Below are 27,492 nucleotides of genomic sequence, written 5' to 3' on the forward strand. Positions count from 1 at the left end.
ACACCTCTAAGCCATTCCCTCCCACCTCCCATGATGCAAATTCAAGTTGCAGTTGTTGTTGAAACCTACAAAAACACTTCTTAAATATCAGGAAAAAACCGGAAGGTGGGGTGGGAGTGAGGGTCCTCCCACCCCAGCCGTCCCATCCCAGTGCCAAAATGCACCGAGTCACCTCTCACAGCACTAACTCCCCCCCCCCCACAGCCCTGTTCGTACTGTAAGAATTTTTCAAATTTTAAAACAGGAAAAAAAAAAAGGGCCCCATTCAAAGTTGTTTTTAAATGAAAACACATTCCGCTAAAACACAACAGCGCAGGGGCACTCAGGGTAATGGGGTTCTTTGCAGGGGCTCTTGGGAAGAAATAGAACCTTACGGACCCCTGTACCTAATTCCAGGATCCGGACAAATGGGAGTAGGAGTGGGGAGTGTCCCTCCCTAGCCACCCCCTCCCCCCCCACAGCACCATGGCTAAGGCAAAGCAGATGGTCTGCCTTCCTCTGGGAAGGGGACCTACCTTTCCCATCCCACCTCCTAGGTAGAGTTCCCATTCTTCCCCATCCCTTGGCTTCCATTCGCAGGGGAAGGTGGAAATGCACAAAGCCCCAATTAAATAGGTCACTGATGTGATTGTTTTTTTTAGAAAAGAGAGAAGCCAAAATTTAATAAAAAACAAACCAACAAAAATTAAACCCACAGAGGCAAGGTGGCTTGGCTTACGAAGAATCTAGGAATCAGGGTACCAAAATGAGGGGGATGGCTGGGAAGGTTTAGGAGGACAGCTTGCAAAAGCAGCTTTTGCAGACCTCTTCCCAAAGCTGTGGATTTGGGGAGGTGGGGCGGGGAAGGGAACACACCTGAGAAATCAAAGGAAACAGGCGTGGGGTAGCTGGAGGATATGCGGGGGGAAAGACAGGAGGGATGTGTAAGTTAAGAGCTTCCAACACATTTCTTGAAGGCCAGGTTCAGGGCCCAGGGTGGCTGGGTGACCCCTCAGATGAGCTGCAGGGGCCTTTCCCACCAAATCAAAGCTTTAAGCTTCACCTGGTCCGTTCCCCCTCCCCACAGTCCTGCTGGGTACTGGAGACTAGCAGTAGCTCCAATGACCCTGACAGAGGGAAACCAGTATAGGAAACATCAGAGTGGCTTCAGTACACCCCCCAAATTGAATTAGAGATCAAGCAAAGCAGAAGATATGGAGAAAGGGGCCACCGCGGCCTATCCCCACCAGGATCAACGTCTCCCTGGCCCTCACCAACCCTTTTACCAGTTTCACACACTGAGGTGGGCGCCCCCTTCTCTCTTACACGCACAAATGCACATGTGCCTTTGCACACATCCACAGGTGCACCCATGCTATGTATAGGCCACACACGCACACGCACACGCACACACGCGCACATACACTTTTCCATACGCATCAAGACCGTTTTAAAAAAGTCCGAAACCTACCCCCTAAACCCTCCCTCTCCCAGAAATGACAACAGAGACGGCAGCCGAGGTCGGTAGGAAACGTCTCGTTGACAGCTCAGAGCTTAAAAAAAAAAAATATATACACATATATAAAAAACACTTCTGCCCCCTCCCCGCCGCGAGTGGGTCCAGGCAGCTCCTTCCCGCAGGGGGCAGGAGAGGGCCATGGGGCAGTGCCTATTTTCCCATAGGCGCCCGCCCTCCTCTCCCATGTTCCCTGCCTCCAGTTCCAACGTAGGGGTCCAGGCTGCAAGCCCCTCTGGAAAGAAAGGGGTCTTCCCCAAGCTTCCACCCTCCCTTGGGTTGGGCTGCAGGTGTAGGGGGCCTCACTGAACTCTTTGGGACCCACCCCCCCCATCCCACTCCCAGGTCCATTGTCCATGCCGGAACCGCAAGTGCAGACGGGGGTGGGCTGGGCCGGTCCAGTGGTGGCTCAGTCTGATGGTTGTGCTCCCTGGAGGGCCCCCCAGGGCTGATGTCTCTGAGGCCGAAGAGTTCTGGCCTGGGCGCCTCCAGTGCCTCCCCCCACCGTATTTTGTTTTTTTTTTTTAAAAAAAAAAAAAAAAAAAAAAAAAAAGGAAAGAAAGAAAGTGGGGGAGGCCAAGGGGCAGGGGACAGAACATGGGGGAGAAACAAAGGTGGTCAGTCGGGGAGGGGAGCCCCGGGTGGGGCTGAGCCTCAGTTGGAGTCAGAGTCCGAGGAGTCCCCCGAGGAGGAGGAGCTGGAGCTGCTGCCCTCGGACTCGTTGTCCTCATCCTCGTCGTCGTCCTCGTCGTCGTCCTCATCGTCGTCATCCTCCTCATTCTGCGAGGCAAGGAGTGTGCAGTCACCAGGTGGCCGTCCCGGCGGGACCCCGCTCTCCCCTCCCACCGGGCCCCGTCCATCCCACCTCATCCCCATCCTCGCTCTCATCCTCGCTGCTGGATTCGGAAGAGTCCCCCCCGTCCTCAGAGGAGTCCCCGTTCTCATCATCTTCCTCGTCCTCCTCCTCCTCCTCCTCCTCCTCATCCTCTTCATCGTCATCCTCAGACTCCTGGGAGAGACGGAAGCGCATCAGTGGTCCCTGCCACACCACTCCAGGCCCCGCGGACCCCCCGCTCCCGGTCCCCCTTCTGAGAGGGGCTCCTTACCGACTTAGACTGCAGGGTCGTCCGGCTGGACTTGGGGTTCGGGCCTCGCAGCTTGGTCATGCTCTTACGTTTCTGTAGGAGAGGATGGGGACGTGGGCCAAGGGAGCAGCCGTGAGCTCCAAACATCCTCCCGCCCAACTTCCCTCCTTATCCCAACACCAGCCCGCTCCTAGACTCACATTCGAGATGTACTCTTTATATGCTGCACGGTCCTGGGGAGACAGACTCTGGGGGAGACAGAGAAGAGGTGAGGGTTGAAACACGACCCAAACCACTGCTGACTGAGCATGCTGGCCAAGTGCCAGGCAGTGGGCTGGGCACTGCCCGCCATCCCACCTTCGCCCGTCCCAGTCTCCCCGTACCTTGGGTCTCTGCAGAGAACCCCAGGGACCTGAGAACACAGCTCAGTGTTTCTGCTTAAGATGGCCTGAAGCCTTTTCTAAGCTACCCTGTCCTAGGACTGTTGGTTTTCATGTCTGTCCTGTTACTCTACCCAAATGGAGGCTCCAGATTCAGGGTCTTCCTCAACTCAGAGAAGCCCCATACGATGACTTCCATAGCCTGGCTGCAACACTCCTCCCCAGAAGCCAAGTCCAGAGCCACTGCCAACGCAGTGGGGCTCACCAAACTTCTGAAACACTTAAACCCTGCTAATTCCCTGGGTTCTTGGCCAACCTGCCTGGGTGGCCGGGGAGGACATCAGTGACTCTCCCCACTTTACAGATCTGACTGCTCAAGCAAGGCACAGAAAGGAAGCTCAGAGGCTAGGGGCTGAGCCAGAGTCTAGGAGAGGTCCCCTGGTCCCAGCTGCAGGGAGGAAAAGGCAGTCTGATTTGGATTTTCCCACTCACTGGCTGTGTGACCTTGGCTAAGTTACTTAACCTCTCTGAGCCTTGGTTTCCTTATCTTTGACAGTAATCATTACCCTGAAGGACTGCTGGGACACTGAATGAAATCATGAATGCAGACCAGCCACCACGATGCTTCCGTCTTCCTTCCTAGGGTCCCCCAGCCCTCTCACCTTGACCCAGAGGTCCAGGTGCACTTTGTACTGCTTCTGCTGCTCCTCGGCCTGCTTTTTGTAGTGCTCCTTCTGGCTCTGGGAGATGCGCTGCCAGCGGCTGCCAATCTCCACCATGCGCTCCTTCAGTGGCAGGTGGTTCAGCTGCCCATTGGACAGAAGCTCCTGGGAGAACTTCTGGTAACCGTTCCTGGGAGGCGGGGGTGTTGCAGGGAAGGTCAGGAGACCAACCAAGCAGCCGTCCTGCCCTGACCCTCCCCATCCCTAGGGTGAACTCCAGCCCCCAGACTCACATGGGAGGCTTCTTGGGTTCTCCCTGGAACTTCATCTTCTTGGATGAGTTTGCAGCAGCCGGGGGTGCCCGCCTCTCACTCAGCTCTCTCTATGGGGACACCCGGAAAGGTCACACTCATCCTCCCACCTGCCCCATGCCATCTGACTCTCCTTTTATGTACCAGGAAGGAGGAGAAACTGAGGCACAGCCAAGGAGCAACTTCCTAACAGCTCACACCTGTGTCAGACAGGCACTGCCGTCTAAAAGTGCTTTCATAATTGCACTCACACGACTAGTATCACTGCCCTCGTTTTAGTGATGCATCACTGAGGCTCCCAGAAGGAAGTTAAGAGACTTACTTAGGGTCACACAACCCAAGCTGGGACTTCTGGCTCCAAGTCCCACGCAGTGAGGAAAGCCGCCCACCCAGGAGGGTGCTCCTGAGTTTTAAGTGGAGAGAGGTGGCCCCAGCTCCATCCTGCCCCACCGCGCTAACCAGAAGCCCTCTTTCTACCTCATATCGCTTTTGGTCTTCGGCCGCCTTCTTAATCCACATTAGTTTCTCCTTCTTTTCCATGTTGTTCCAAGTCATCTCCATGGCTTTCAAGGCCTTCTCCCGGTCGTTCTGGGGACAGACAGGGGTGTCAGCTGTGGGAAGGGTCACCTAGGGCTGGAGCGGGTCTGCATGGGCGGTGGCAGAACAACCCCTTTCCTATGAAATTAATAATAAAGCAACTACTTATCCAGAAAAAAAAGAGAAAGAAAAAGAAAACGGAAAAAGAAAACAGAAAAGCAACAACAACCACACACACACACACACACCAAAAGAAAGAAAAAGAAAAGAGAGAAAAGGAAAAACCCCGAACAACCCCTTTCCCACTGCCTGCCACCTTGAAGCGGGCCAGGTAGTCGCCGATGACGCTCTGTTGCCAGATCTCCTCGGCTCTTTTGGGCGACTCTGGCAGCTTGCCCGGCTTCCTCTCCGACTGGGCCTTCAGTGCGGCCTCCCGGGCCTTGTACTTGGCCTGCGGAGGGGCGGCAGAGGCGTCAGCCTTCCGGCCACCCCCAGGGGGCGCACGTGGCTCGTCCAGCAGTTGAAGGCTCTCCTGGCCGCCGGCAAGGGTGGGGTGAGCAGAGGCGTGGGCCGGTGCAGATGTCTCCGGCCAGGGGCACAAGCCGCCCAGCGGCCCTGCTCCCCAGGGAGCTCACAGCCCACAGCTGACAGCTTCCCGCCTTCCGGCTCGCTGGGTTCCCAGCCCCACCATCTGCGCCCAGGCACCCTTGCGGCTCACACCCCACACACACCTGGGGCAGGGTGAGGAAGTACAGCTAGCCCCCAGGGGAGAAGCAGCCCAGACTCTGCCCGGCAGCCCCTCCGGTCTTGCAAGCCTGACCTTTTTCTTCTCTGACAGGTCGTTCCACATGCGGGCCAGCAGGCGGGTCAGCTCGCTCTCTGAAAGCTCAGGCCGCTCTTCCTGCAGCTGCCGCCGCTTTTCTTCCGAGAAGATGAACATGGCTGACACAGGCCTCTTGGGCTTCTCCGAGCCACCCTTGTAGATGTGCAAAGAGGGTCGGGGTCCACGGGGTGCTCACGGGGAGCCCCCCCTCCCCCCCCTCCCCCAGGACCTGCTTGGTCGTGCCCCCTGCTCACCTTGCCCCCTTCCTGGGAGGGTTTCTTGGAGGCTGGGCTGGTGGCTTGCTTCTTGTTGATGTTCAACATCTTCTCCTCCCCCAGGACCCGCTGCTGCTCCTCCTCAGGCAGGCTCTGCTTGGGGAGAAGGGGCGCCACGGGGCTGAATGTCTGGTCCCCAGGCTGCTTCCTGGTTGTCTTAAGGGCGCTGCTCACCAATTCCCCGGCCTCTCTCTGCCCGCTGCCCTCCCGAAAGGAACACTCACCTCTAGAAAACGGAGCAGTTCCACCTCATAATCTTTCTTTTTCTGGGGAAGGAAAGGGAGTCAGGGTCAGTACGGGGGCAGCCTCACGGGAGACCCTCCCATGCTCAGGGGACAAACAGTAGCCCTCAGCAGACCTTCCAGAGCCTGGACAGGGCCTAGTCTCCCTCCATAGATGGCAGGCGCGAGGCCCAAGAATCTGCCTGGATCAGCCCAGATGCTAAACCTAGCACAACACCATGTCTGAAGCAGGTGCCCAGGGGTCAGATCTCATGCTTCAAACCCCCAAGGCTCTCCAGGAGTCCTCCCTCTCCAGGGCTGGCTCCTGCCACAGCTCACCTGGTCGCACTTCTTGTGGTAGGCATCCTTCTCCTTCTGGGAGAGCAGCTTCCACTGCTGGCTGCACAGCACCATGCGCTCTGTACTGGGCACGTCCTTCATGTTGGCCATCAGCTCTGCGCAGTACAGGGAGTAGCTGTTCCTGTCACAACCGGCAGCAAGGGAGGAGCGGCCCTGTGAGCGACCTGGGAGGCCCAGGGCGGCAGCCCCCTCACTTCCAGAGCCTGGGCTGAGGCCCTTCCCCAACCCGGCTCCCTAGCTGCCCACTCGCCCACCCGCCCCAGGGCAGCGCTCACGGAGGTGGCTTGGTGGGTCGCCCGTCAAACTTGTCCTTGAGCTGGCGTTCGGCCTTGGTGAGGGTGGACTTGGTGATGCCCTCCTCACTGATGTTGAGCTCGGGGTGTTTCTGGATATAGTCTCGCATAATCTCCTGCAGAGTGAGGTGGGGGGGATGGAGGGCAACGGGGTGTGGGGTTAGCTGGGGCCGGGGGGGTGGGGGAGAGCCGCTGGGAAGGGGAGGCAGGGAGCAAAGCTGGGGGGTGGCCGCGTGTCTGCTGTGTCACACGAGACGTGGTGCCCTGCCCTGCCCTAGCCTGAGATCTCATGGGGGGGGCGGGGCGGGGAAGGTAGGGGCAGAGGTGAGGGGCCCGAAGGCCCCTCCCTCAGCGGTAGGACGGGGAGAGACTGCCTGCCGCAGAGTGCGGAGGCCGCAGAGTCAGAGGGCAGAGGCTCGTGAAGAGCCGGGCGGGGAGGAGCGCAGCGGAAGCCTAACCTCGTACTCCTTCCGCTGCTCCAGGGCCTTATGAATCCATTTCAGCCTCTTTTTGTCCGAGAGCTGAGACCACTGCTTCCCCAGGGAGTCCTTCACCTCCTTCGTAGTGGCCTGCAAACCAAAAGCCGTCAGACACACACAGGCAGCCAGGGGCAAGGGGGGAGGGGCAGGGGAGGGGGACACAGAGGCCCCCGCCCCCTCAGGCCACAGGAGGTCACGAGAGTGTCCCCCACAGGCCAGGAGGGGAAGGCAGAGAGGCGGCGGGGGTGGGGTGGGGTGGGGCGGGGGGTCCCGCCTGGGTGCAAGGGGACAGGCTCACACACGCACACATGCACACACTCGCACGCCAGCTGGCCCAGGCCCTGTCCATGCAGCCCACCCCTGGGGAGGGGCCTCCTCTCCTGCTCCCCTGCACCGTGCCCGGCCGATCTGGCGCGGCTCCCCCTTGCCACTACCGTGCGCCCTCCCTGCCACCCCTTGGCCGGACACTCACGTCTGGCCGCACTTTGAGGTACACCTTCTTCTCGTGGGTGTACCACAGCTGCTGGGGGGTTTTGGGCTTCTCAGGGATGTCCGACTTCTTGGCATTCTGGATTAGGTCTGGGTGATCCTCCCTAGCCAGGTCACGGGGAGCAACAGTCAATGGGGGGAGGGGGATCCTGCCAGGGCAGACCCAAGCTAGCTGCCCCACCCACCAAGGCTCCTTGGCCTATCGGCTGGGGCCTAGCGGGACAGCGGGTGCCTGCCGGTCCCTGCCCTTGAGCCTAAGCCACTAGGGTCTACAGGTGACCCATCCATCTCCCGTGCCTCAAGTGCCAGGCTCTGGTCATTGCTACCCTCTCCTGCCGCACCCAGCGCCCTGTGGCCCTCCTCTGGGCTCCACTGCCTTACCTGAATCGGGCGAGGTTTCGCTCAAACTCCTGTTTCTCCCTCTGGAAGTCCTGAATATATTTCATCTGGGGGGAGGAGGTGACGGGGTCATCCACAACCCAAGGCCTGAGCTACAAAACCCACTAAGTCCTCCTTGCTAGCTCTTCTGCCTCCCAGTTGGTGATGTATACAGAGGATGTCGTGAGCAGGAAAGGGATGGCGGCCTGCCTTCCAGCGGGCTGAGGATGGGGAGCTCTACCGTAGCCCAGACAGCGGGAGCTACAGGGGTCTCCCAGAACACATCCTACATCCTGTCCCCACCCTTTAAGAAAGGGAAAGAGTCCCAGGAAAGGGACATGGCATTATCCAGTCACACAGCGACAGGGCTGGGACTCCCCGCAACACTACCCCTCTGCCTTTCCCCAACGCCAGGACACTCCCAGGGAGAGTCAGGAGATGTAGGTCTCGCTCCTGTCGCGCTCTCCTCCCGTGTCCCTGGCAGCTGATACTAATCCACCCCCTCAGAGGCGGCCCACAGGGCAAGTGGCAGGCTGAGTCCTGCTCCAAAGGGAGATCGCACTGAAGGGAACCCAGAGTGAATTCCTGTTATCTGGATTTTTCCCCCCATCTGCTACCTTTGGGTCCCTGGCTGTCCTTGGCGATCCTGACACCATCCCCACCCCCACCCCCTTCCTCAGTCATTGCCACCTTCCCTGCCTCTGATCCCTTCTTCCAGGCTCCTGGCTCTTCGGCTCCTTGAACCCTCCCTCCCCCAGCCCCATCATTCTCCTTTGCTGTTTGGCTTCCCTTCCTTCGCCTGCACCGGCTTCTATCAGCCTGGTCCTCCCTTCCCACCATCCCACCTCCAGCCCGGTATCCTTCCTGCCTCTCCACACCCCTCACTCTGACTTCCTTTCCAGCCTGTCTCTTTCCCTTCCTCATCTACATCCTGTCCTGGCTCCCACTCAATGTCCATCTTTCCTTTATCCCTCTTCTTCCCAGATTCACAAATGAGTTCGCACTGGAGGAGGCCAGGGTCTCAAACTCACTGAGCGCAACCCCTGCCTCTCATCAGGCTCAAGAAGCGAGGCAGCTCCACTTCCCTCCGAGGGTCCCGCAGAAAACCGGGAGCAGAACCCAGCCTGCTCAGCCCCAGTCGCAGCCCTCCTCACACAAGACAGCAGCTTTTACAGCCGGAACGCACCACCCAGATCAGGCTCCCTCTCCACACCTCAGATCAAGATCAGGCCCGAAGGACTGAAGTAACTTACCGAAGGGCACATACACAGCGATTCAGCGGTAGCCAGGAGAACAGGCTCAAGACCTGTGTCCCCTGGGCCGGCACTCTGTCCACTCCACGGAGTTTCTTCTATCCCTCCCTGAACCTGAGACCCTCTGCCTCTCCCTCCCACCCCGCGGAAATGTCTCGGTGTTATGTGTACAGTCAGTTCTGTGACGGCCCCATCGTGGGGGTCAAGAATGGCTCCAGCGATTCATACTCCGGCTTGGCTCAAGCAGTAGTTGCAGACAGCCGGATCTACCCAGCCAAGCTAGCTCCTTTCCTGGGTACAGAACCAGGCCACGTGAGCCCGAAGCCAGGGTGTGCAGACCAGGAAGAGGGCTACTCCCAGCGCTGGTGCCCTCCCGAAAGCTGGCTGCCTGCAACTCTGTGTCCTCTCCCAGCAAATAAATGTGCCCTCTTGTCTCTCCTGCTGCCCCTTGCCAACATCTCTCCCTGGCTCCATCTTACCATGTAGCATCTCCTCTGTGTCTGGGTCTCTCTCCCCACCCCACCTCACTCGTGTCCCAGCTGCAGTGCTTTGCTATCTCTGCAAGGTACCGCATGATCTCACTGTGCTGTGTCCCACCCCTGCCTGGGAGGCTGGGCAGCCCCTGCCCAAGGTTAACGGGCTTGAGGGTCTGGGAGAGCGTGAGGCCACGAGGGACAATGTGTGCAAGGGGAAGCTTGCCCATGTAACCTGTGGACGTGGCAGTGGGAAAAGCACTAGGCAGGGAACCTGAACACTAAACTGGAGTCCTGGGACACGATACCCTCCTGCACCCCCGTTCATTGCCCACAAAATCAGGATAACCCAGTCTCCCGGCGTTACCTCTACAAGCATCAAACGAGACCACGTGGGGAAAGAGCAGAAGTGAACAGCTCTGCAGGCCTAACAGTGAGGACGTGTGTGTGAAAGAACACTACGGGTTTTGCCTGCCTCCGTCAGGGTTACACCTGCAGCAGTGCCCACGCCGGACAGTGTGTGGGCCTGGGAGAGGGTGATCAGGTGTGGCTGCCCAAGGCCCTACCCTGCTCAGCTGACCCACCCACGCCCCTGATGCCAGGTCCCTTGGTCTAAGCCCTCACCACCCCCGACAGATGACCTACACCATACCAGCTGCTCCCGGCCTTTTCCCTCCCCGCACCTTGGTCCCCCTCCCCCCACCTTGGTCCCCCTCCCCCCACCTTCTTCTTCTCTGGCAACTCTTTGTATTTCTTGGACAGAATCTTGGTCAGGTCCAGGTTGCTCATCTCGGGGTGGAGTTTTGCATACTTGGCCCGCTTCTCCATGAAAAAGCGGAAATAAGGGGTCAGGGGCTTCTTTGGGAAGTCCGGGTGTTTCTGGAAGGAGGGACAAGGACATGGTCAAGGTGAGACACCGGCCGTTCTTTGGACTTTGCCCCTCCAAACCTTTGTGCTCCTTCTCCTGGAAACTCACCTTGAGTTTTTTGCCTTTGTAAGGGTTTTTAACATGTTCCTGAGCATCGAGGATCAATTCTGTCAACGTACGGAACTTCCTCACCTGGAGGAAGAAGGGAGGTGAGTGGAAGGGGAAGTTCCGAGGAGGGGGACACCACCCAGGAACGAAGCCTTGTTCCCCAACAGGCCTTCTTTACTTTCCACTAGACTGAAGTTATCAAAGGAGGAGGGCAGGGGCCAACAGTGACACAACTCAGGCAGCCCTGACACCCAGGCAGACACCCAGGCAGACACCCTGCAGAGGCCCAGGCAGTCAGTACACAGCACAGGACAGCAACAAGGCGACCGCCTGACCTCGAAATGGTTGTTCATGTCAGCACCTCATTCAAACAGCTCAGGCAACAGACGCTCTAAGACGGTAAGTATTCAAGGCCACACAGCTAGAAAGTGGCAGAACTGAGAAGTCTTGGCCAGTGCTGTCAACCGTGCCACCTCCCGAAATGCACAAGGGCGACCACAAGAGCACCTCGCCTAGTCTCTTTCCTTCCTGTTTATAGACTTCTGTTCCATCTCCTCCACCAGGAAGGTTGAGGCAAGGGTAAGTGTAGATGTGTGTTCGAATGTGTCAGGAAGCATGTGGGGGGGATCCGTTACCTCGTTAGAAATCTCCACCCATTTGAGCTTGCACATGTCTCCAGAAAAGTCTTTAAATGCTACTTTTTCCCAGTCCATATGTGACTCGGTGGTTTTGAACTTGGAGCTGTCATTGGATGGAAGGTTGTTCTTCATGCATTCCAGCAAAGTCAGCATGTCTTCCTGGGACCAGCGGTCTGGGGAAGGGTAAGAAAAGCCATCACGCCTAGCTCATGCCAGCCCCCATCTGCTCCCCGGTCCTTAAGCACTCAACCCTTCCTTCCCAGAGCATCCCAGACCCTGATTATTTCCCATCTGAAGGCATACACAAGACATGGCCTGGCCTTAAGGAAAAGCCATGGCCATACGGATTAGAGTGGGGACTCCAGTCCAGACAGCATCAGGCCTAGAAACCCAGATGTGGACTCAAGTCTGGCTAACTTCAAAGCTATTATCATTTCTAACATGCCAGCCTGACACGGGTTACAGTTTACTGTAGCGAAGTGGGGGGAAAGGACGCTACAGTGATTTGGGACACTGCTGGAGAACAGCTAGCTTATCGGAGAAGGAAGGGAAGGAGGGAGGCAACACATCTAAACGTGAAGCTAAATTCAATCCAAGTTCTAGGTGGCTACCCTAAATGTGCAGACTGAGGAAGGGGTGTGGGCAGTAAGGAGAACCCATGCTGTTGTTTCTCTCCAGCACAGCTAGAAACTAGCATTACAGGCATGAATATTCCACCATCCTACCCCTCCTCTCAAAGAGAACCAAAGGAGAATTTGGGGTAAGTAAAACAATGGTAGAGCCATATAGGGCAGCTGTGAGGCAAGGCAGGCAGGTGGGCAAACGCTCCCAGGGCCCTGCTCCAGGGAGACACCGCCCCTCTGCTCCCTCGCCTAGAATTCTGAGTTGTCTTCTCAGCCCAACTCCCCATGCAGGCAAAAAACGGAGTCTGGACCAGCTATTTCCAGCCACTGAAAGGTAGCTCCAGTGAGGCCTCTCTGGAGGGTGGCTACCCTGGAAAGTGAGCTGGGAGGACAGCTATCCAAGGCTAGGAGTCAAAAGGGCTCTTGTATTTACATCTGGTAACCTGGGCCAGGGTTTCCACAGATGGGTCACATGAACCCATAATCCTCTCTCTTCTCAATGTCCGACAGGCATTGACAGATGCTCAGATTCATCCTACCCCCTGCCACCCTACACACTGGATCCCCACTGGGTGGGGTAGGGTGTAGTTATTTATCTTTGAGGCCTCAAGCCATCAAAACACCCTTTCTCTCCAACCTGCCTCACCAAAAACTGTCCTCTTAATAACAATAAAGAACCTGAAAAGCCTCCCCAATCCCTCTCATCTCCCCCTTCCTCCACATTCCTCATCTTCCCTCCCGTTCCAGGACACTGTTGGGGACACACTAGAGCTGACTGGGAACCCCAGAAGGAAGACTTGCATATGCCTCCTTCTCCCCCTCTGACGTGGGGGTAATGGAGTGTGAAAAATACAGTTTATAGGTTCAAGGCCAAATAATTTGGGTTTAGCCAAACCCCCAGTGTAAGGGATGTTTGACACTCAAGCCGCTCCCTTCCATATCATTTCAGAGAATGCAGACTGGAGAAAACCTTTAGAAGGGGAGTGGGCCTTGCAGACCTACGTGAGAAAAGAGGATTTAAGTTAAAGAGGCCTGAGGGTCGGGGCTCCTACCTTGGCCTTTGGGGGCGGCCATTTCCAGGTCTGTGGGGCAGTCGGCTTCTCCGTTCATTCTCCAGCCGTCCAGCCACCTCCTCGGTCGTGCTGGCCAGGCAAGCCGGGGTCAAAGCCACCTCACCCTTTAGAAGAGACACCAGTCCCCATTCAGGCGGGCTGAGAGGTGCGGGACTGTCTATCCCTCCCTCCCCCAAAGGGGAGGGGGACATAAGCCCACACTCTCAGAGAAACCCAGCCAAGACTCTAGGAGGCTTAATGAGTTGGTGGGGGTGGGAGTGCGCTCCTCCTCTACCTCCTAACCACACAGCCCCCCGCCCCACAGCTCCTACAGCCCCGCTCCTCGGCGTGCGCCCTCCCCTGCCCACGCGAGAGACTGCTCCCAGCTCCCGCGTGCAGCTATAGCACCCGCTCTCCGCCCTCCTTCCCCCACCCCGGCCAAAAAAAAAAAACCCAAAAAACTCCTCCTCTCCTGTGCGCCCCGCCCCGGGGAGGCCCCAGGCTGGAGGGCGGGGGAGGAGGAAGGGCGGGTAAAGGGCGCGCGCGGCCGCGGAAGCGGGCACGCGCTGTAGTCTCCTCCTCCCGCTCCCCCCCGGCCGGTTCCCCCCGCCTCCGCAACCCGGCGGGGACCCGGACGCAGCGCAGCCGCCGCGGGCCCCGGAGCGCAGCGGCCGCATCGCCCCCGGGGACCGGATCCGGATTCCCGCCGCCCTCCCCCTCGGGCTCCCGACGCCGTCCCCGCCCGCCTGGGCGGGCGAGCAGCCGGAGAGAAGCGGCCTGGCCTGCCCCCCGCCCCCGAGCCACCCACCCCGGCCAGAGGCGCCGCCACCGCCCAGCCACCCCGACGCTCACGGAGGAGCCCGGCGCAGAGGCGCGACCACGGCGGGAACCGCCGCCTCCTCCCCCGAGCCTGCGGCCCAGCCCCGCCGGCGCCCCCGCCCCGGCCTCCGGGGAGCCGAGCCAAGGAGAGGGCGGGAGGACGGCGGCCGGGAGGCGGGGGAGCAGCGCTCACCGGCCCCGCCGCCCCCTCCGGCGGCCGGAGAGAACTGCGCCTGCCGGCTCGGAGAAGCGCGGGCTCCTCCGCCTGCGGCCGGGTCTCGGCTCGGGCCTCGCTTCCTGCCCTCCCCTCCCCCGGTTCTCGGCGTCCTCTCCAGTGCCCTGGTCCTCTCTCGCCCAGTCCCCTGCCCGGAAGTCGCCCGGGTCTCCTCCGGGTGTCCACCGCACCCACGGCTCGCTCCCCGCCGCCCGGCCCCGACCCCGGCGCGCGTCCTCAGCCGCCTCGGTTACCCGGCGCAGCGCGGCCTCCGGGCTTCCCACTCCGGCGGCTCCCTCCCCGGCTCTGAGCGGCGGCGCCCTCCCCCGCTCGGCCGGGCACAGCCGCAGCTCCCTCCCGCGGCGGCAGCGGCTCCTCCTCCGGGCGCGGCGGCGGCGGCGGCGGCGGCGGCGCTGGGGCGGCGGCTGCTGCTGCTGCTGTGGCGGCGGCGGCTGTGGCTGCTGCCTGCTGCTCCTCGCGGCGAAAAGCACAAAGCACAGCGCCCTCCGCCTGCAGGCAGCCCGCCCGCCGCCCGCCCGCCGGCCCCGGCCTCAGCTCGCACACCCCCCGCCGCCGCCGCAACCTCCGCCGCCGGAGCGGGGAGGAGGAGGGAGAAAGGAGGAGGAGCGGGAGGGGGGGCGGGAGAAGCGGGGCAGCGAGCGCGTCCTTCCCCGTAGAGCGCACACCGACCCCCGGGGAGCGAGCGCCAGCCCGCCCGCCTCGCCGGCTCCGCTCCCTCCCACAGCCTGCCCGGGCGGGCTCCGCGGGGGGCAGCTGGGAGGAGGGGCGGGAGCTGGGGGGACCCGGGCGGCCGAGGCGGAGGGAAGGAAAGAGGGGAGGGGGGTGGTGGTGGTGGTGGTGGTGCTGGTGCTGGTGGTGGTGCTGCTGGTGCTGGTGCTGGTGGTGGTGGTGCTGGTGCTGGTAGTAGTGGTGGCGGCGGCGGCGGCGGCTGCTGCCGGGGAGGGGGGGGGCCGGGGCAGGGAGACACGCAGCCGCCCGGATGGCGGCGGGGCTCGGAGCCGAGGCAGGCGGGCGGGCGGGCGCCGAGAGCGACCTCGCCAGACCCGCGGGGGAAGTAGCAGGCTCGGCCGGCGCGGGAGGGAGGGCGCGAGGTGCGGCCGCAGAGAGGGTGCCCGGAGGGCCCCCAGGCGGCCGTGGAGGCTCAGGGGTCGGCTGCAGCTCTGCTCCGGAGCTCTCTCCCCAGTCTTCCCAGCTCAGATTCGGGCTTCCACTCCAGCCCTCATACGCTCCCTTCGCCCGCCTCGCTGAGCGGGCGGTCCGCGCCCACCCTTATCCCCGGAGCGTAGCCACCGGCTCGGGGCGCACGCACGCCGATTGCGGCGCCAGGCTTCGGCGCCTGCCTCGCGATCGTCTAGCTGCCGAGCAGCACACACACACGAAACTTTCAAAAAAATTATCCCTACAAAATATTCTCCTTGCTAATTAAAAAAAAAAATCTTCTTTGGTCCTTAAACCCCGCAAAGGGCGAGGGGGCGACGGGCTCCGGCGGAGGAGCCTCTCTGGGAGCTGGTTCAATCCAGCCCGGCATGGCTCCCCAGGCCTGCCCGGGCGCATGGAGATCGGCGCCGCCGCCACTCTCAGCAACCCCTCTCCCCCGAAATCGGCGGCGCCGGGGCTCACTTACCGAGCGTGTGAATGGGAGCGCGGGCCAGGGGCACCTTAGGGGTGCGGCGGGCCGAAGAGCCGAGCCGCAGCTCCGCCGCAGCCGACGCCGGGGCAGCAAGTCGCCAGACAAAGCCCGAGATGGCGAAGCGGAGCGACGGCTAATGGCGAGCCCCACGCGCCGCGCTCCGCCCGCCCCGCTCCGCCCGCCCGCCCGCCCGCCTCGGCGCAGCGCAGCGCCGCTCCGAGCGCTCGCCCGTCAGAGCCGCCTCGGCGCCGCCGCCGCCTCCCGGGCCACCCGGGCCTCTCCTGGCCCCTCCGCCTCCTCCGGGCGGCTTAGCCTCACCCCTTCCCTCCCACCGCGCTGGGGGCTGCACGAAAATAAAAAAAAAGAAAAGGAAAAATGTTTTTTTTTTTTTTCCTTTGGTAGGGCGGGCGTGTTGAGACTTTCGGATCTTTTTGCCCCCAGCTCGCACTCACCTGCGGAGCCGCCGGGAGGGCTGGGGGTGGGGGCGCGCGGGGCTGGAGCCGGCAAGCGCGGGTTGAAAGCTAGCCAAGCTCTGCAGCGCCCGACCCGGGCGTATACGCCGCCGCCAGTCCCCGCAGAGAAATCGTCCTCCTACCCCCGCCTCCATCGCTCTGCGTTTCTCTTCCAATCAGCCGATCGCTTGGCGGCTCTTCCATTCTCCGGCCAAGCCCGATGCCTAGAGCGAGCTCCACTCCTCCGTCTGCTCGCCCGGCTCCTCGCTCCCCTGCCGCGGCCGGCGAGACGACGTGGGGACGGAGGGGGATTTGCGAGGGAACCTGCGGCTTCCCGGTCCCATTGCTCCCTCCCCGCTGCCTCCTGCCTCCTGCTTCTCTCCTGCGTCTTTCCAACTCTCCCCTGTCGCCACTGGTGTGTGTCTGAGTGTGTGCGCGCTTTTTTTTTTTTTATTGCTCTTTGCTTTTGCAACCCTGGAGCCAAGTGGGGGGGGATAGAAAGGGGGGGTGTTACCAAAAAGAAAAAAAAAAGCAAGCAAGAAGCTCTTAGGTTTGTAACACATTGGAAAACCGGGGGAGTACCCCGCCTCGTCCGATATCGGAGCCCCGCGAGGGCCTTCCGGGTTTTAGAGCGAGCCTCACGCTATTCTCAATGCCCCTCACCTCCTTCGGGTTTAGGGTCCGAGGAGTCCGAGCAAATAATTCTCCCCCTGGGCCGTAGCAAGGGGGTGTCAGGGTGAGAGTTGGGGGCATTCCTCAAGAAGCAAAACCATCCCTCCCACCCCAGCTTCGGTAGCTGGGCCGGAGTCCGGGTTGAGAGCAAAAATCCTGGTTGGTTTAGGCGAAGAGGATTCCGGGGCAAAGTCGGAGCCGCGAGACCGCGCTTCGAGCATCTCCCCTTCGGTCTCTGCCGCCTGTCCCCTGCCTGCTCCCCGTTTAATTTTTTTTTTTTTTTTTTTTTTTGCCCCCTCGCCTTTAATCTAATTTCTTCCAACTCCACCTTTGTTGTTAACCGGCGTCACGCCCGGACTAGCCAATCCCCGCCACGCAATCAGCTTGTCAAAAAGGCTCGGCCAGCCCTGGGAAAACAGGCCGCGGGCACTGCCGCCCCAACCTTACCCCCCACCCCCCGCCCCCCGCACGGCGGCGGCGGCAGGGAGCCGCGAGGGGAGCCTTGCACCCCGGCCTCGCCGCCCGAGCCGCAGCGGGGCAGCCTCCTCGTAGGTTTCCGCTCTCCACCATCCTGAGGGCCAGGGATTTTAGGCCCTGGGCGGGGATCGAAAGGCCTGGGCGGGACCACCATCTACCCTCCCATTGCCGTCGGCTGTGGTTGTCTGTCTCTGCCTCTCCTCCTCCGAGGAAGGTTCATCTGGACGCAGGAAGCCAGAAGACAGTCTGAAGAACGCCTGCTTCCAATCGGCGAGCCTACGGCTTGGGCCATCGCTCCGGGGGCAGAGCCATTGCTCCCGGGTCCCGGAATGCCATCTACCACACCAACACTGCTACGGCCCACGTCTCGACCAGCTGGATCACCGGCCCCTTTGGACTCTCCCCTGGCACACAGCCTTCTCCATCCTCACACAACAGCCTCGCTGCTGCTGTAATTCCTCTTGTCTCCTGGGAGAAATGAGATTCCTTTCCCAGGACTTCCATAGCCCACATCTGCCACGTTTCACAAACAAGGAGGAAAATCCTGTCAAGGTCTGGTGTGTCTGGATTTTTCAGTGGGTAGGGCATGTAGGAGGGGCCGATTTACCTTGACGCTATTGAAGCTTACGCTTCAGGGCTCCTCATCGCAGGGCCTGTTCAAGGCCCTGTCCTTAATTTTGATTCATCATTTGGTATTATTTTTGAGTCTCCCCCTCCCCTCCAATTGTACAAGTTTTAGCCCCACAAACCCAGCTCTGCCCTTGGAACCTACAGAGTGCATTTTGTGTAGGACCAAGACATCTCACACTGCACTTCGAGCCTGCAGGGACTGACTTTCTTGTTTTGACTGGGAAACAGCAAAGGGTTTGGAGTCAGAAGTCCCAGCTTCCGAGCTTCTCGGCTTCCCAACCTTCTTAACAGTGTGAGTTTGATTGAATCTCTTAACCTCATCTGATCCCAGTTTCCTTGTCTATAAAATTAAAATAGCAATCCTATGTTTTCTGCTTTCCTCGCCAGGGGCTGGAGGGTCGAGTGAGATGATATATGTAAAACTGTAAAATACTCCACAATGTCACTTGCGATGTTTACAATGAGACTTAGACCCCAAGAAAGTTCCAAGTCTTCCACACACAGATCTGGAGTCCAGGTGTCCTGGCTCCTGGCCCTGAACTTCTTGGCTGGGCCAAGGGGCCTTTCGGTAAAGGGCTTTGGAATAAAACAGGATGAACATGAATCATAAGAATGATAATAATAATTATTATTTTTAATTAATTTATTTTGGCTGCATTGGGTGTTCGTTGCTGTGCGTGGGGCTTTCTCTAGTTGCGGTGAGTGGGGGCTACTCTTCATTGGGTTGCGTGGGCTTCTTATTGCAGTGGCTTCTCTTGTTGCGTGCAGAGCACAGGCTCTAGGCGCGCGGGCTTCATTAGTTGTGGCATGCGGGCTCAGTAGTTGTGGCTCGCGGGCTCTAGAGCGCAGTCTCTGTAGTTGTGGCCCATGGGCTTAGTTGCTCCGCGCCATGTGGGATCTTCCCAGACCGGGGCACGAACCCGTGTCCCCTGCATTGGCAGGCGGATTCTTAACCACTGCACCACCAGGGAAGCCCAAGAATGATAATTATTGATTTTTCATTTCTTGGGCAGCAAAAACCATAGCTGGCACTTTTCCCACTTGGAAACCAATTGGCTTGTTTTACATCTATTGTGTCTCTGGTGAGGTCAGGAGTCTAGGACTTGGGCTATGGGCCAGAGCATGAGGGAACCTACCCTTGGTCTTTTTTATATGCCGCCTCTCCCAATTCACTCCCCCCTCCCTCCCAGTTTTCTGCCCTGTGCCTTGAAGCAGAGCCTCAGCATTCCACAACTCCAGCCAGGCTGGTGACAAGGCATAATCCTAGTTACTCATTCTCCACTTGGCCCCAGCCTTTCCTTGGGTTGCCAGTATCCCAGCACTAGCTCATATAAAACCCCTACTGTGCCTGGAATGCATTAACCAAAGTGTGGCACTAATTCCTAGTGTACATGGAGTAATTTTAGATAGTGTACAGATGAATGTATTGTCTTCAAAGTTATGTATTATATTGCGTATTTGGAAATGCATTTTTTTTTAAAATTTAAGATAGTGACATAAACCTGCTTCTTTTTTGGGGGGAGCTACTGTCCCTCATTTATTTTTTTTCTTTTTTATTGAGGTGTAACTTACAGATAATGAAGTGTACACATCTTAAGAGTACAGCTTGATGCATTTTTACCTATGTATACATAGTTTACATGTTACATATATGTACGTATATATATTCATGCATACATATACACACATGTATAATGCAACTACCACCCTGATCAAGATATTGAATATTTCTAGCATTGAGCAAGCTCACTCAAAGTCAATATTCCCCTCCAAATGTCACCAGTATTCGGAGCTATTGCCATAAGTTTTGCCTGTTTTTGGAGTTCATATGCATGGAATCATTCAGTCTGTATTCTTTTACATCTAACCTCTTTCACTCAACATTATGTCTAAGATTAATTTATGATGTTGCACGTAATACTGGTTCATGCCTTTTCATTGCTATGTAGTATTCCACTGTATAAATATACCACAATTTATTCTTTCTACTTCTAATGGGCGTATGGGTTGTTTCCAGTTTTTGACTACTATGAATAAAACAGCTTCAAACCTTTTTGTGCCTATATTTTGGTGGATATATGCATTCATTCCTCCTGGGTGTATTTCTAGGAGTGGATTCCTATATCATAGGCTATAAATATGTTGGACATTATTTGATACTGCCAAGTAGTGTTGTCAGTGGTTTTGGATTTTGGTCATTCTAATAAGTGTGTGGTGATGTCTCATTGTTTTAATTTGCAATTCCTTAACGGCATATGATGTTAGATATCTTCTCATATGCTTAGTTGCCATCCATATATCTTTTTTGGTGAGATGTCTGTTCAGATCTTTTGCCCAGTTTTTCAATCAGGTTGTTTTCTTTTTTTTTTTTGGCTTGCCATGCAGCATGTGGGACCTTAGTTCCCCGACCAGGGATTGAACTGCCAGGGAAGTCCTGACTTTGTTTGTTTTCTTATTGTTGGGTTTTAAGAGTTCTTTGTATATTTTGGCTAACAGTCCTTTATCAGAGGTGTCTTTTGCAAATATTTTCTCCCAGTCTGTGGCTTGTCTTCTCATCCTCTTGACTTCGTCTTTCTCAGAGCAGAAGTTTTTTATTTTAATAAATTCCAGTTTATCAGTGATGTCTTTCATGCCTTTGGTGTTCTATCTAAAAAGCCACCACCATACCCAAGGTCACCTAGGTTTCTTCCTGTGTTATCTTCTGGGAGTTTTATAGTTTTGTGATTTAGATTTAGGTATATGATCCATTTGGGGTTAATTTTTTGTGAAGGATATAAGATCTATATCTAGATTGATTTTTAAATTTTTTGCATGTGGATGTCCAGTTGTTCCAGCAACTTTTTTTTTGGCTGTGCCACGCAGCTTGTGGGACCTTAGTTCCCCCGACCAGGCATTGAACCTGGGCCCATGGCAGAGAAGGTGCCCAGTCTTAACCACTGGACCACTAGGGAATTCCCCAGCACCATTTGTTGAAAAGACTATCTTTGCCACATTGTATTGCCTTTGCTCCTTTGTCGAAGATCAGTTGATTATATGTATGTGGATCTATTTCTGGGCTCTCTATTATATTCCATTGATCTATTTGTCTATTCTTTCACCCATACCACACTGTCTTGATTACTGTAGCTTTATACACATCTTGAAGTTGAGTAGTGTCATTCCTTGAACTTTGTTCTTCTCCTTCAATATTGCATTGCCTATTCTGGGTCTTTTGCCTCTCCACGTAAACTTTAGAATCAGTTTGTTGATGTCCACAAAATAACTTGATGGAATTTTGATTGGGATTGCTTTGAATCTGTAGATCAAAATGACAAGAACTGATGTCTTTTTTTTTGGCTGCATTGGGTCTCCATTGCTACACGTGGGCTTTCTCTAGTTGCGGCGAGCGGTGCGCGGGCTTCTCATTGCGGTGGCTTCTCTTGTTGCGGAGCACGGGCTCTAGGCGTGCGGGCTTCGGTAGGTGTGGCATGCAGGCTCAGTTGCTCCTTGGCATGTGGGGTCTTCCTGGCCCAGGGATCGAACCCGTGTCCCCTGCATTGGCAGGTGGATTCTTAACCACTGCACCACCAGGGAAGTCCAGAACTAATGGCTTGAAAATATTAAGTTTTCCTATTCATGAACATGGACATTTCTCCATTTATTTAGTTCTTCTTTGATATTTTTCATCAGAGTTTTGTAATGTTTCTCATATAGTTCTTATACATATTTTGTTAGATTTATACTTAAGTATTTCTTTTCTTTTTTTTTTTTTTGAGTGCTAATGTAAATAACAGTTTTTTAATTTCAAATTCCTCTTGTTCATTGCTGATATATAGGAAAGCAATTGACTTTTGTACATTAATCTTGTGTCCTGTAACCTTGCTATAATCATTTATTAATTCCAGGAGTGTTTTTTGGTTGATTCTTTCAGATTTTCTACATAGATGAGTGCGTCCTCTGCAAAAAAAGACAGCCTTATTTCTTTCCTCCTAATCTGTGCTTCTTTCTTCCTAAACTTTCCTTTTCTTTTCCTTTCTTTTCTCCTTATTGCATTAGCTAGGATTTCCAGTACGAGGTTGAAAAGCAGTGGTGAGAGAGAACATACCTACCATGTTCCTGATCTTAGTGGGAAAGCGTCAAGATACGCACCATTAAGTATGTTCGCTGTACCTTGTTTGTTGATCTTCTTTATCAAACTGAGGAGCATACTCTATTCCTAGCATGCTGACAGTTTTTTATGATGAATGGGTATTGAATTTTGTCAAATGCTTTTTCTGCCTCGATTGATATAACCGTGTGAGTTTTCTTCTTTAGCCAGTTGATGTGATGGATTACATTAATTGATTTTCAACTATTGAACCAGCTCTGCATATCTGGAATAAATCCTACTTGGTTGTGGTGTATAGTTCTTTTTATACATTGTTGAATTTGATTAGCTAATATTTTGTTGAGAATTCTTGCATCTCTATTCATGAGAGATATTGATCTGTAGTTTTTTGTTTTTTTTCTTGTAATGTCTTTGGTTTTGGTATTAGGGTAATGCTGGCCTCGTAGAATTAGTTAGGAAGTACAGTTATCCCTTGGTAACCACAAGGGCTTGGTTCCAAGACCCCTGCAGATACCAAAATCCACAGATACTCAAGTCCCTTATACAAAATGGCTTAGTACTTGCATATATCCTATGAACATCCTCCCATATACTTTAAATCACCTCTAGATTACTTATAATACCTAATACAATGTAGCCGCTATGTAAATAGTTGAAAATACAATGTAAATGCTACATAGATACTTGCCAGCACACAGCAAATGCAAGTTTTGGTTTTGGGAGCTTTCTGGAAAAAATTTTTTTGGAATATTTTGAATCCACAGTTAGTTGAATCTGCAGATGTGGAACCTGAGGATACAAAGAGTTGACTGCTTCTATCTTCTGGAAGAGACTGTAGAGAATTGTTATAATTTCTTTCTTAAGTTTTGTTTTGTTTTTGCGTTACGTGGGCCTCTCACTGTTGTGGCCTCTCCCGTTGTGGAGCACAGGCTCCGGACGCGCAGGCTCAGCGGCCATGGCTCACGGGCCCAGCCGCTCCGCGGCATGTGGGATCTTCCCGGACCGGGGCACGAACCCGTGTCCCCTGCATCGGCAGGCGGACTCTCAACCACTGCGCCACCAGGGAAGCCCTTTCTTAAATGTTTGATAGAAATCACCAGTGACCCATCTGGGCCTGGTGCTGCTTGTTTTAGGAGGTTACTAATTATTAATTCAATTTCTTTAGTAGATAAAGACCCATTCAGATTTCTTCTTGTGTGGATTTTGGCAGATTGTATTTTTTAAGGAATCGGTCCATTTCATCTAGGTTATCAAATTTGTAGGCATAGAGCTGTTTTTAATATTTCTGTATTATCCTTTTAATGTATATGAGAGCTATAGTGACGTCCCCTCTTTCATTTCTGATATTAGCAATTTGTGTCTTCTTTTTCTTAATTACCCTGGCTAGAAGCTTATCAATTTTGTTGATCTTTTCTAAGAACCCGCTTTTGGTTTTGTTGATTTTCTCTATTGATTTCCTGTTTTCAACTTCATTGATTTCAGCTCTGATTTTTATGATTTCTTTTCTTCTGTTTAATTTGCATTTAATTTGCTCTTTTTGTTCTTGTTTCCTAAAGTGGAAGTTTAGAGTATTGATTTTGGGTCTTTCTTCTTTCTGATACTATAGGCACGTGGTGATATAAATTTCCCTGCAAGCAATGTTTTTGCTACATCTTACAAATTTTGATAAGTAGTATTTTTGTTTTCATTTATTTCAAAATATTTTTAAATTTCTCTTGAAATTTCTTCTTTGACCCATGTGTTATTTAGAAGTGTGCTGCTTTATCTCCAAGTATTTTGGGATTTTCAAGCTATCTTTCTGTTGTTGACTTTTACTTTAATTCCATTGTGTTCTGAGGGAAGACATTGTATGATTTCGTTTTTTTTTTTAATTATAAATTTATTTATTTATTTGTTTGTTTATTTTTGGCTGCATTGGGTCTTTGTTGCTGTGCAAGGGCTTTTTCTAGTTGTGGTGAGTGGGGACTACTCTTTGTTGCGGTGTGCAGGCTTCTCTTGTTGCGGAGCACAGGCTCTAGGCGTGCAGGCTTCAGTAGTTGTGGCACGCGGGCTCAGTAGTTGTGGCTCAAGGGCTCTAGAGCGCAGGCTCGGTAGTTGTGGCGCATGGGCTTAGTTGCTCCACGGCATGTGGGATCTTCCTGGACCAGGGCTCGAACCCATGTCCTTTGCATTGGCAGGTGGATTCTTAACCACTGTGCCACCAGGGAAGTCCCTTTTACTTTATATCTATACTATATGATGGATGCTCACTAAATTTATTGTGGTAATCATTTCATGATGCATGTAAGTCAGATCATTATACTGTACACTTCATCTTTGATATACGAGTCATTTAATTCTGTTATGGACATAAGTTATACTCTGTATGATTTCAGTTCTTTTACATTTGTTAAGGTTTTTTTGTGGCCTAGAATATGGTCTGTTTTGGTGAGTGATCCATGTGCAGTTGAAGGGAATGTGTATTTTGCTATTGTTGCTTGGAATGTTCTACAACTGTAACCTAGGTCAAGTAAGTTGATGGTGCTCTTCAGGGGTTCTGTATCCTTAATAATTTCCTCTCTACCTGTTCTATGGATTATCGAGAGAGTAGTTGTAGTTTCCTACTGTAACTGTGGATTTATCTGTTTCTCCTTTCAGTCCCATCAGTTTTTGCTTCATGTATTTGAAGCTCTGTTAAAAAATTATAAAAAAAAAAAATTATATATGCTCCATTAAAAAACTATATATGTGGAAATGAGTGTTCACATATAAATATATCTGGAGGAAAACACTCTAAATTATTAACAATGGTTACTGGGGTGGAGGTGGGGTATTGGAGGCTTTTATTCTCTATGTTAAATAGTTCTGTAATTTTAAATGTTTTATAGTATACATGTATTATTTTTGAAATTTGAAAATATACAGACATGTTTTAAGGGAAAGAGAAAGATGATTGCATGGCTGCAAATGTGTCCTCCTAGCCTGGGCTATCTTGGAAAAAAGTCAGCTGGGTGCTCTCTGTGCCATTCCTGCCAAGCTCCCAGACCATGGCTTCTACCTCCTGCTTCTGCTTGCTTACCAGCCCTTCCTTCCTCACTTCCTGTCATCTGGCTTTGGGCCCAGGTGCCTGGGAAAGAAACAATTTTTTGAGGTCACCATGTGGCCTGCCAACCCAGCAGGCTTTCCACCATGTGACTTGGCTTTGCTGAGCAAATTTCACCCACTTCATCTTCAGATTATTTCTCAATGTTTTCCATTTTCCAGACTCTTATTCTCTCAAGATATCCCCCCTTTCTCATCACTGGGCCAGCTCTTACTTTTCCCTCAGGAATCAGAGTAAATGTCATCAGGAATCCTTGCCAAACCTCAGCCGGCCTCTGCTCCTAGCACTCCCTGCAGAATGACGCATCATTCTTGTTGGACGCCTGGCTCCCACGCAGACTGGAAGTCCTATGAGAATTGGGGCTACGTCCACCTGTCTCTGCTATTGACTCACTTACATGGAAGGATTCCCAATTTGCCTCTTTGCAGCCAACCTCTCCTGTATATAGCTCCCAGGTGAATCACTTTCATCATGTCATCCCCAGTTCTAGAACCTGCAGTGACTTGCTGGTGCCTATTGAATCAAACCCAAACTCTTCCTCTTGTGTATATTTAATTACATCAACATTAAAGATTTCTGTTCAATGAGGTGGACAAAGTTAAGAGAGAGATGACAGAATGGGAGAATATTTTTGCAACGTCCAAAACCAACATAGATTCTTCCAGATCTCTTGCAAATCAACCTCCAAAAAGGCATCAATAGAAATATGATCCAATGATGTAAAAAGACTTTATATAAGAGGAAACGTTAAAGACTAATCACCAAGTGCAAAGATGCTCAAACTCTTTGGTGATCAGACAAATGCAAATAAAACAACAGTGAGGGGGCTTCCCTGGTGGCTCAGTGATTGAGAGTCTGCCTGCCGATGCAGTGGACACAGGTTCGTGCCCCGGTCCAGGAAGATACCACATGCCGCGGAGCGGCTAGGCCTGTGAGCCATGGTCGCTGAGCCTGCGCGTCCGGAGCCTGTGCTCTGCAATGGGAGAGGCCACAACAGTGAGAGGCCCGCGTACCGCAAAAAAAAAACCCCCAAAAACAGTGAGATAATACCTCAGTCGGGGTAGGAAAAATCAGACAGCTGGATAATATCAATCATATGGGAATATAGGAACCTCCTGCTCTGTGTGTGGGAGTGTGGCCTGGTGCAGACATTGCGGAGAAAAATATGGCTGTACTTAGTCAAATGAAGGCAGATGTATTTATACCCTATGACCTAGCAAGTCCACTCCTGGCTTCTACATTTATAACTCAGAGAGATTCTCACTAGATCCATAAGAGGACAAGGCTGAGGATGTGCATTGCAGCATTGCTTACTGGAGGGGAGTTGGGTGCAGTCAGATGTCCCTCCCTGGGAGAGTGAAGAGGCCAAAGGTGGGGAATGCCCCCATGGAGCACCCCACAGCAATTAAAACAACTCTGTTCCTGGCTGGATCCAACTCAGGGCAACCTGGCTGGATCTTAAAGCCACAGTGCTGGGTGCAAAGAGGACGAACAGAGCAAGGCCTAGAACACAGTGCTGGTAATTTATAGAAATACACACACACTGTATGGTCAGGCCATTCAAGATGGCTGTTCTCTTGCTCTGTGTACATCCCCTGCCCAACCAGTGCCTGCTTCACCTATACCCTACGCACATGACTGACCTTCCTATGTACTTGCCCCAGGCCCAGCTAGTGATAGCTTATCAAAGGGTGGTGAGGGGCATGCCTCTCTGCTGCTTTCCCTGGTAACTAATGAGCCAACCTGATGTCAGTTCCCCCTATATGTGGCAGTCTCCCGTTCCCTTAGGGAGCGAAGACTGCCACCACGTCCTGTCTGCCGTACATGGTGAGGTGTCGCTCCAGGACCTTGCTTCACACATGTAAGCTCCCCCATCCATTAAACCATCGATGTGTCTATTGCTGACTCTGGGCTCTTTCTTCGGTCTCGAAGCTGGGCAAGCACAGGGCTTGTAGGCCTGTGGGGTACAGCCCAACACACACATACCCCCTGAAACCAACCAAAAAGAGACATTCTGAGAAATTTAGTTATGGATTGAATGCTAAGTTTTTGCTAATTTTGTTGGGTGTGACAATGGCACTGCAGTTGGGTTCAAAAATGATCAGTGCTGGGGGGGACGCATAGCTGAAAGGTATAAGGGTGAAATGGCATGACGTATGAAATTTACTTTCAAGTATTTAGTTCAGCAGAGGGAAAAAAGAGAAAGTGTATTTTAGGCAAAGATTTAAGCAAGATTTTAAGGCAAAATCTTGATAAGTTCTGCGTCTGGGAGATGAGTATATGGTGGTTTGTTGTACTATTGTCTCTACTTTTGTGTATGTATTAAAATTCATAATAAAACTTAATATCAATGATACATATTTTCAAGACTATGTTCACACAAAAAGATACACGTTAAACATGTGAGAGTGACCGCCTATGGAGGGGAAAGAAAATAGGAGGGAATAGAAAATGAGGACAAAGGGGAAGGAAGGACAGAAGGAAGGGAATAACGGTCAACGAAAATCCACTCTGGGAGGATGATTAACTTAACCCTTTGCACCTAAAGTCCAAAAGAAGGAGGAAAGAAATTGATATCCCCTATACCTCTACCACCGTGGCATTT

The 27,492-nt window shown here is 53.8% G+C and overlaps 2 protein-coding genes across 6 annotated transcripts; one reads left to right on the forward strand and one right to left on the reverse strand.

The window, feature by feature from the left end:
- Window positions 1-1,500: 1,500 nt before the first annotated feature.
- Window positions 1,501-16,192, reverse strand: UBTF (upstream binding transcription factor). 5 transcript variants are annotated; one of them, XM_022565105.2, is made up of 21 exons: window positions 15,940-16,192; window positions 12,804-12,928; window positions 11,126-11,301; window positions 10,491-10,574; window positions 10,238-10,393; window positions 7,792-7,856; window positions 7,394-7,514; window positions 6,901-7,011; window positions 6,425-6,558; window positions 6,129-6,270; window positions 5,793-5,834; window positions 5,548-5,661; window positions 5,291-5,446; window positions 4,787-4,921; window positions 4,411-4,521; window positions 3,916-4,004; window positions 3,623-3,812; window positions 2,781-2,828; window positions 2,602-2,673; window positions 2,361-2,504; window positions 1,501-2,275 (listed from the first exon to the last, which is right to left on the reverse strand). In XM_022565105.2, exons 2-21 carry the CDS (start codon window positions 12,859-12,861, stop codon window positions 2,150-2,152), a joined length of 2,274 nt encoding a protein of 757 aa, XP_022420813.1. In that variant the 5' UTR covers window positions 12,862-12,928; window positions 15,940-16,192; the 3' UTR covers window positions 1,501-2,149. The 5 variants fall into 5 exon arrangements, with proteins under 5 accessions (XP_022420813.1, XP_022420812.1, XP_022420811.1 ...); XM_022565104.3 differs by lacking the exon at window positions 15,940-16,192 and adding an exon at window positions 15,482-15,663; XM_022565103.3 differs by lacking the exon at window positions 15,940-16,192 and adding an exon at window positions 14,091-14,253.
- LOC149746772 (uncharacterized) lies at window positions 13,062-15,106 on the forward strand. Its single transcript, XM_089901831.1, has 2 exons — window positions 13,062-13,069; window positions 13,203-15,106. The coding sequence occupies exons 1-2, from the start codon at window positions 13,062-13,064 to the stop codon at window positions 15,103-15,105; spliced, it is 1,911 nt and encodes a 636-aa protein (XP_089757957.1). The 3' UTR covers window position 15,106.
- Window positions 16,193-27,492: the final 11,300 nt, after the last annotated feature.

This window comes from Delphinapterus leucas, chromosome 19, assembly GCF_059928025.1.
Source record: "Delphinapterus leucas isolate spDelLeu-1000000601 "Yukka" chromosome 19, BTC_Dleu_Yukka2, whole genome shotgun sequence".
NCBI classification, from domain to species: domain Eukaryota; kingdom Metazoa; phylum Chordata; class Mammalia; order Artiodactyla; family Monodontidae; genus Delphinapterus; species Delphinapterus leucas.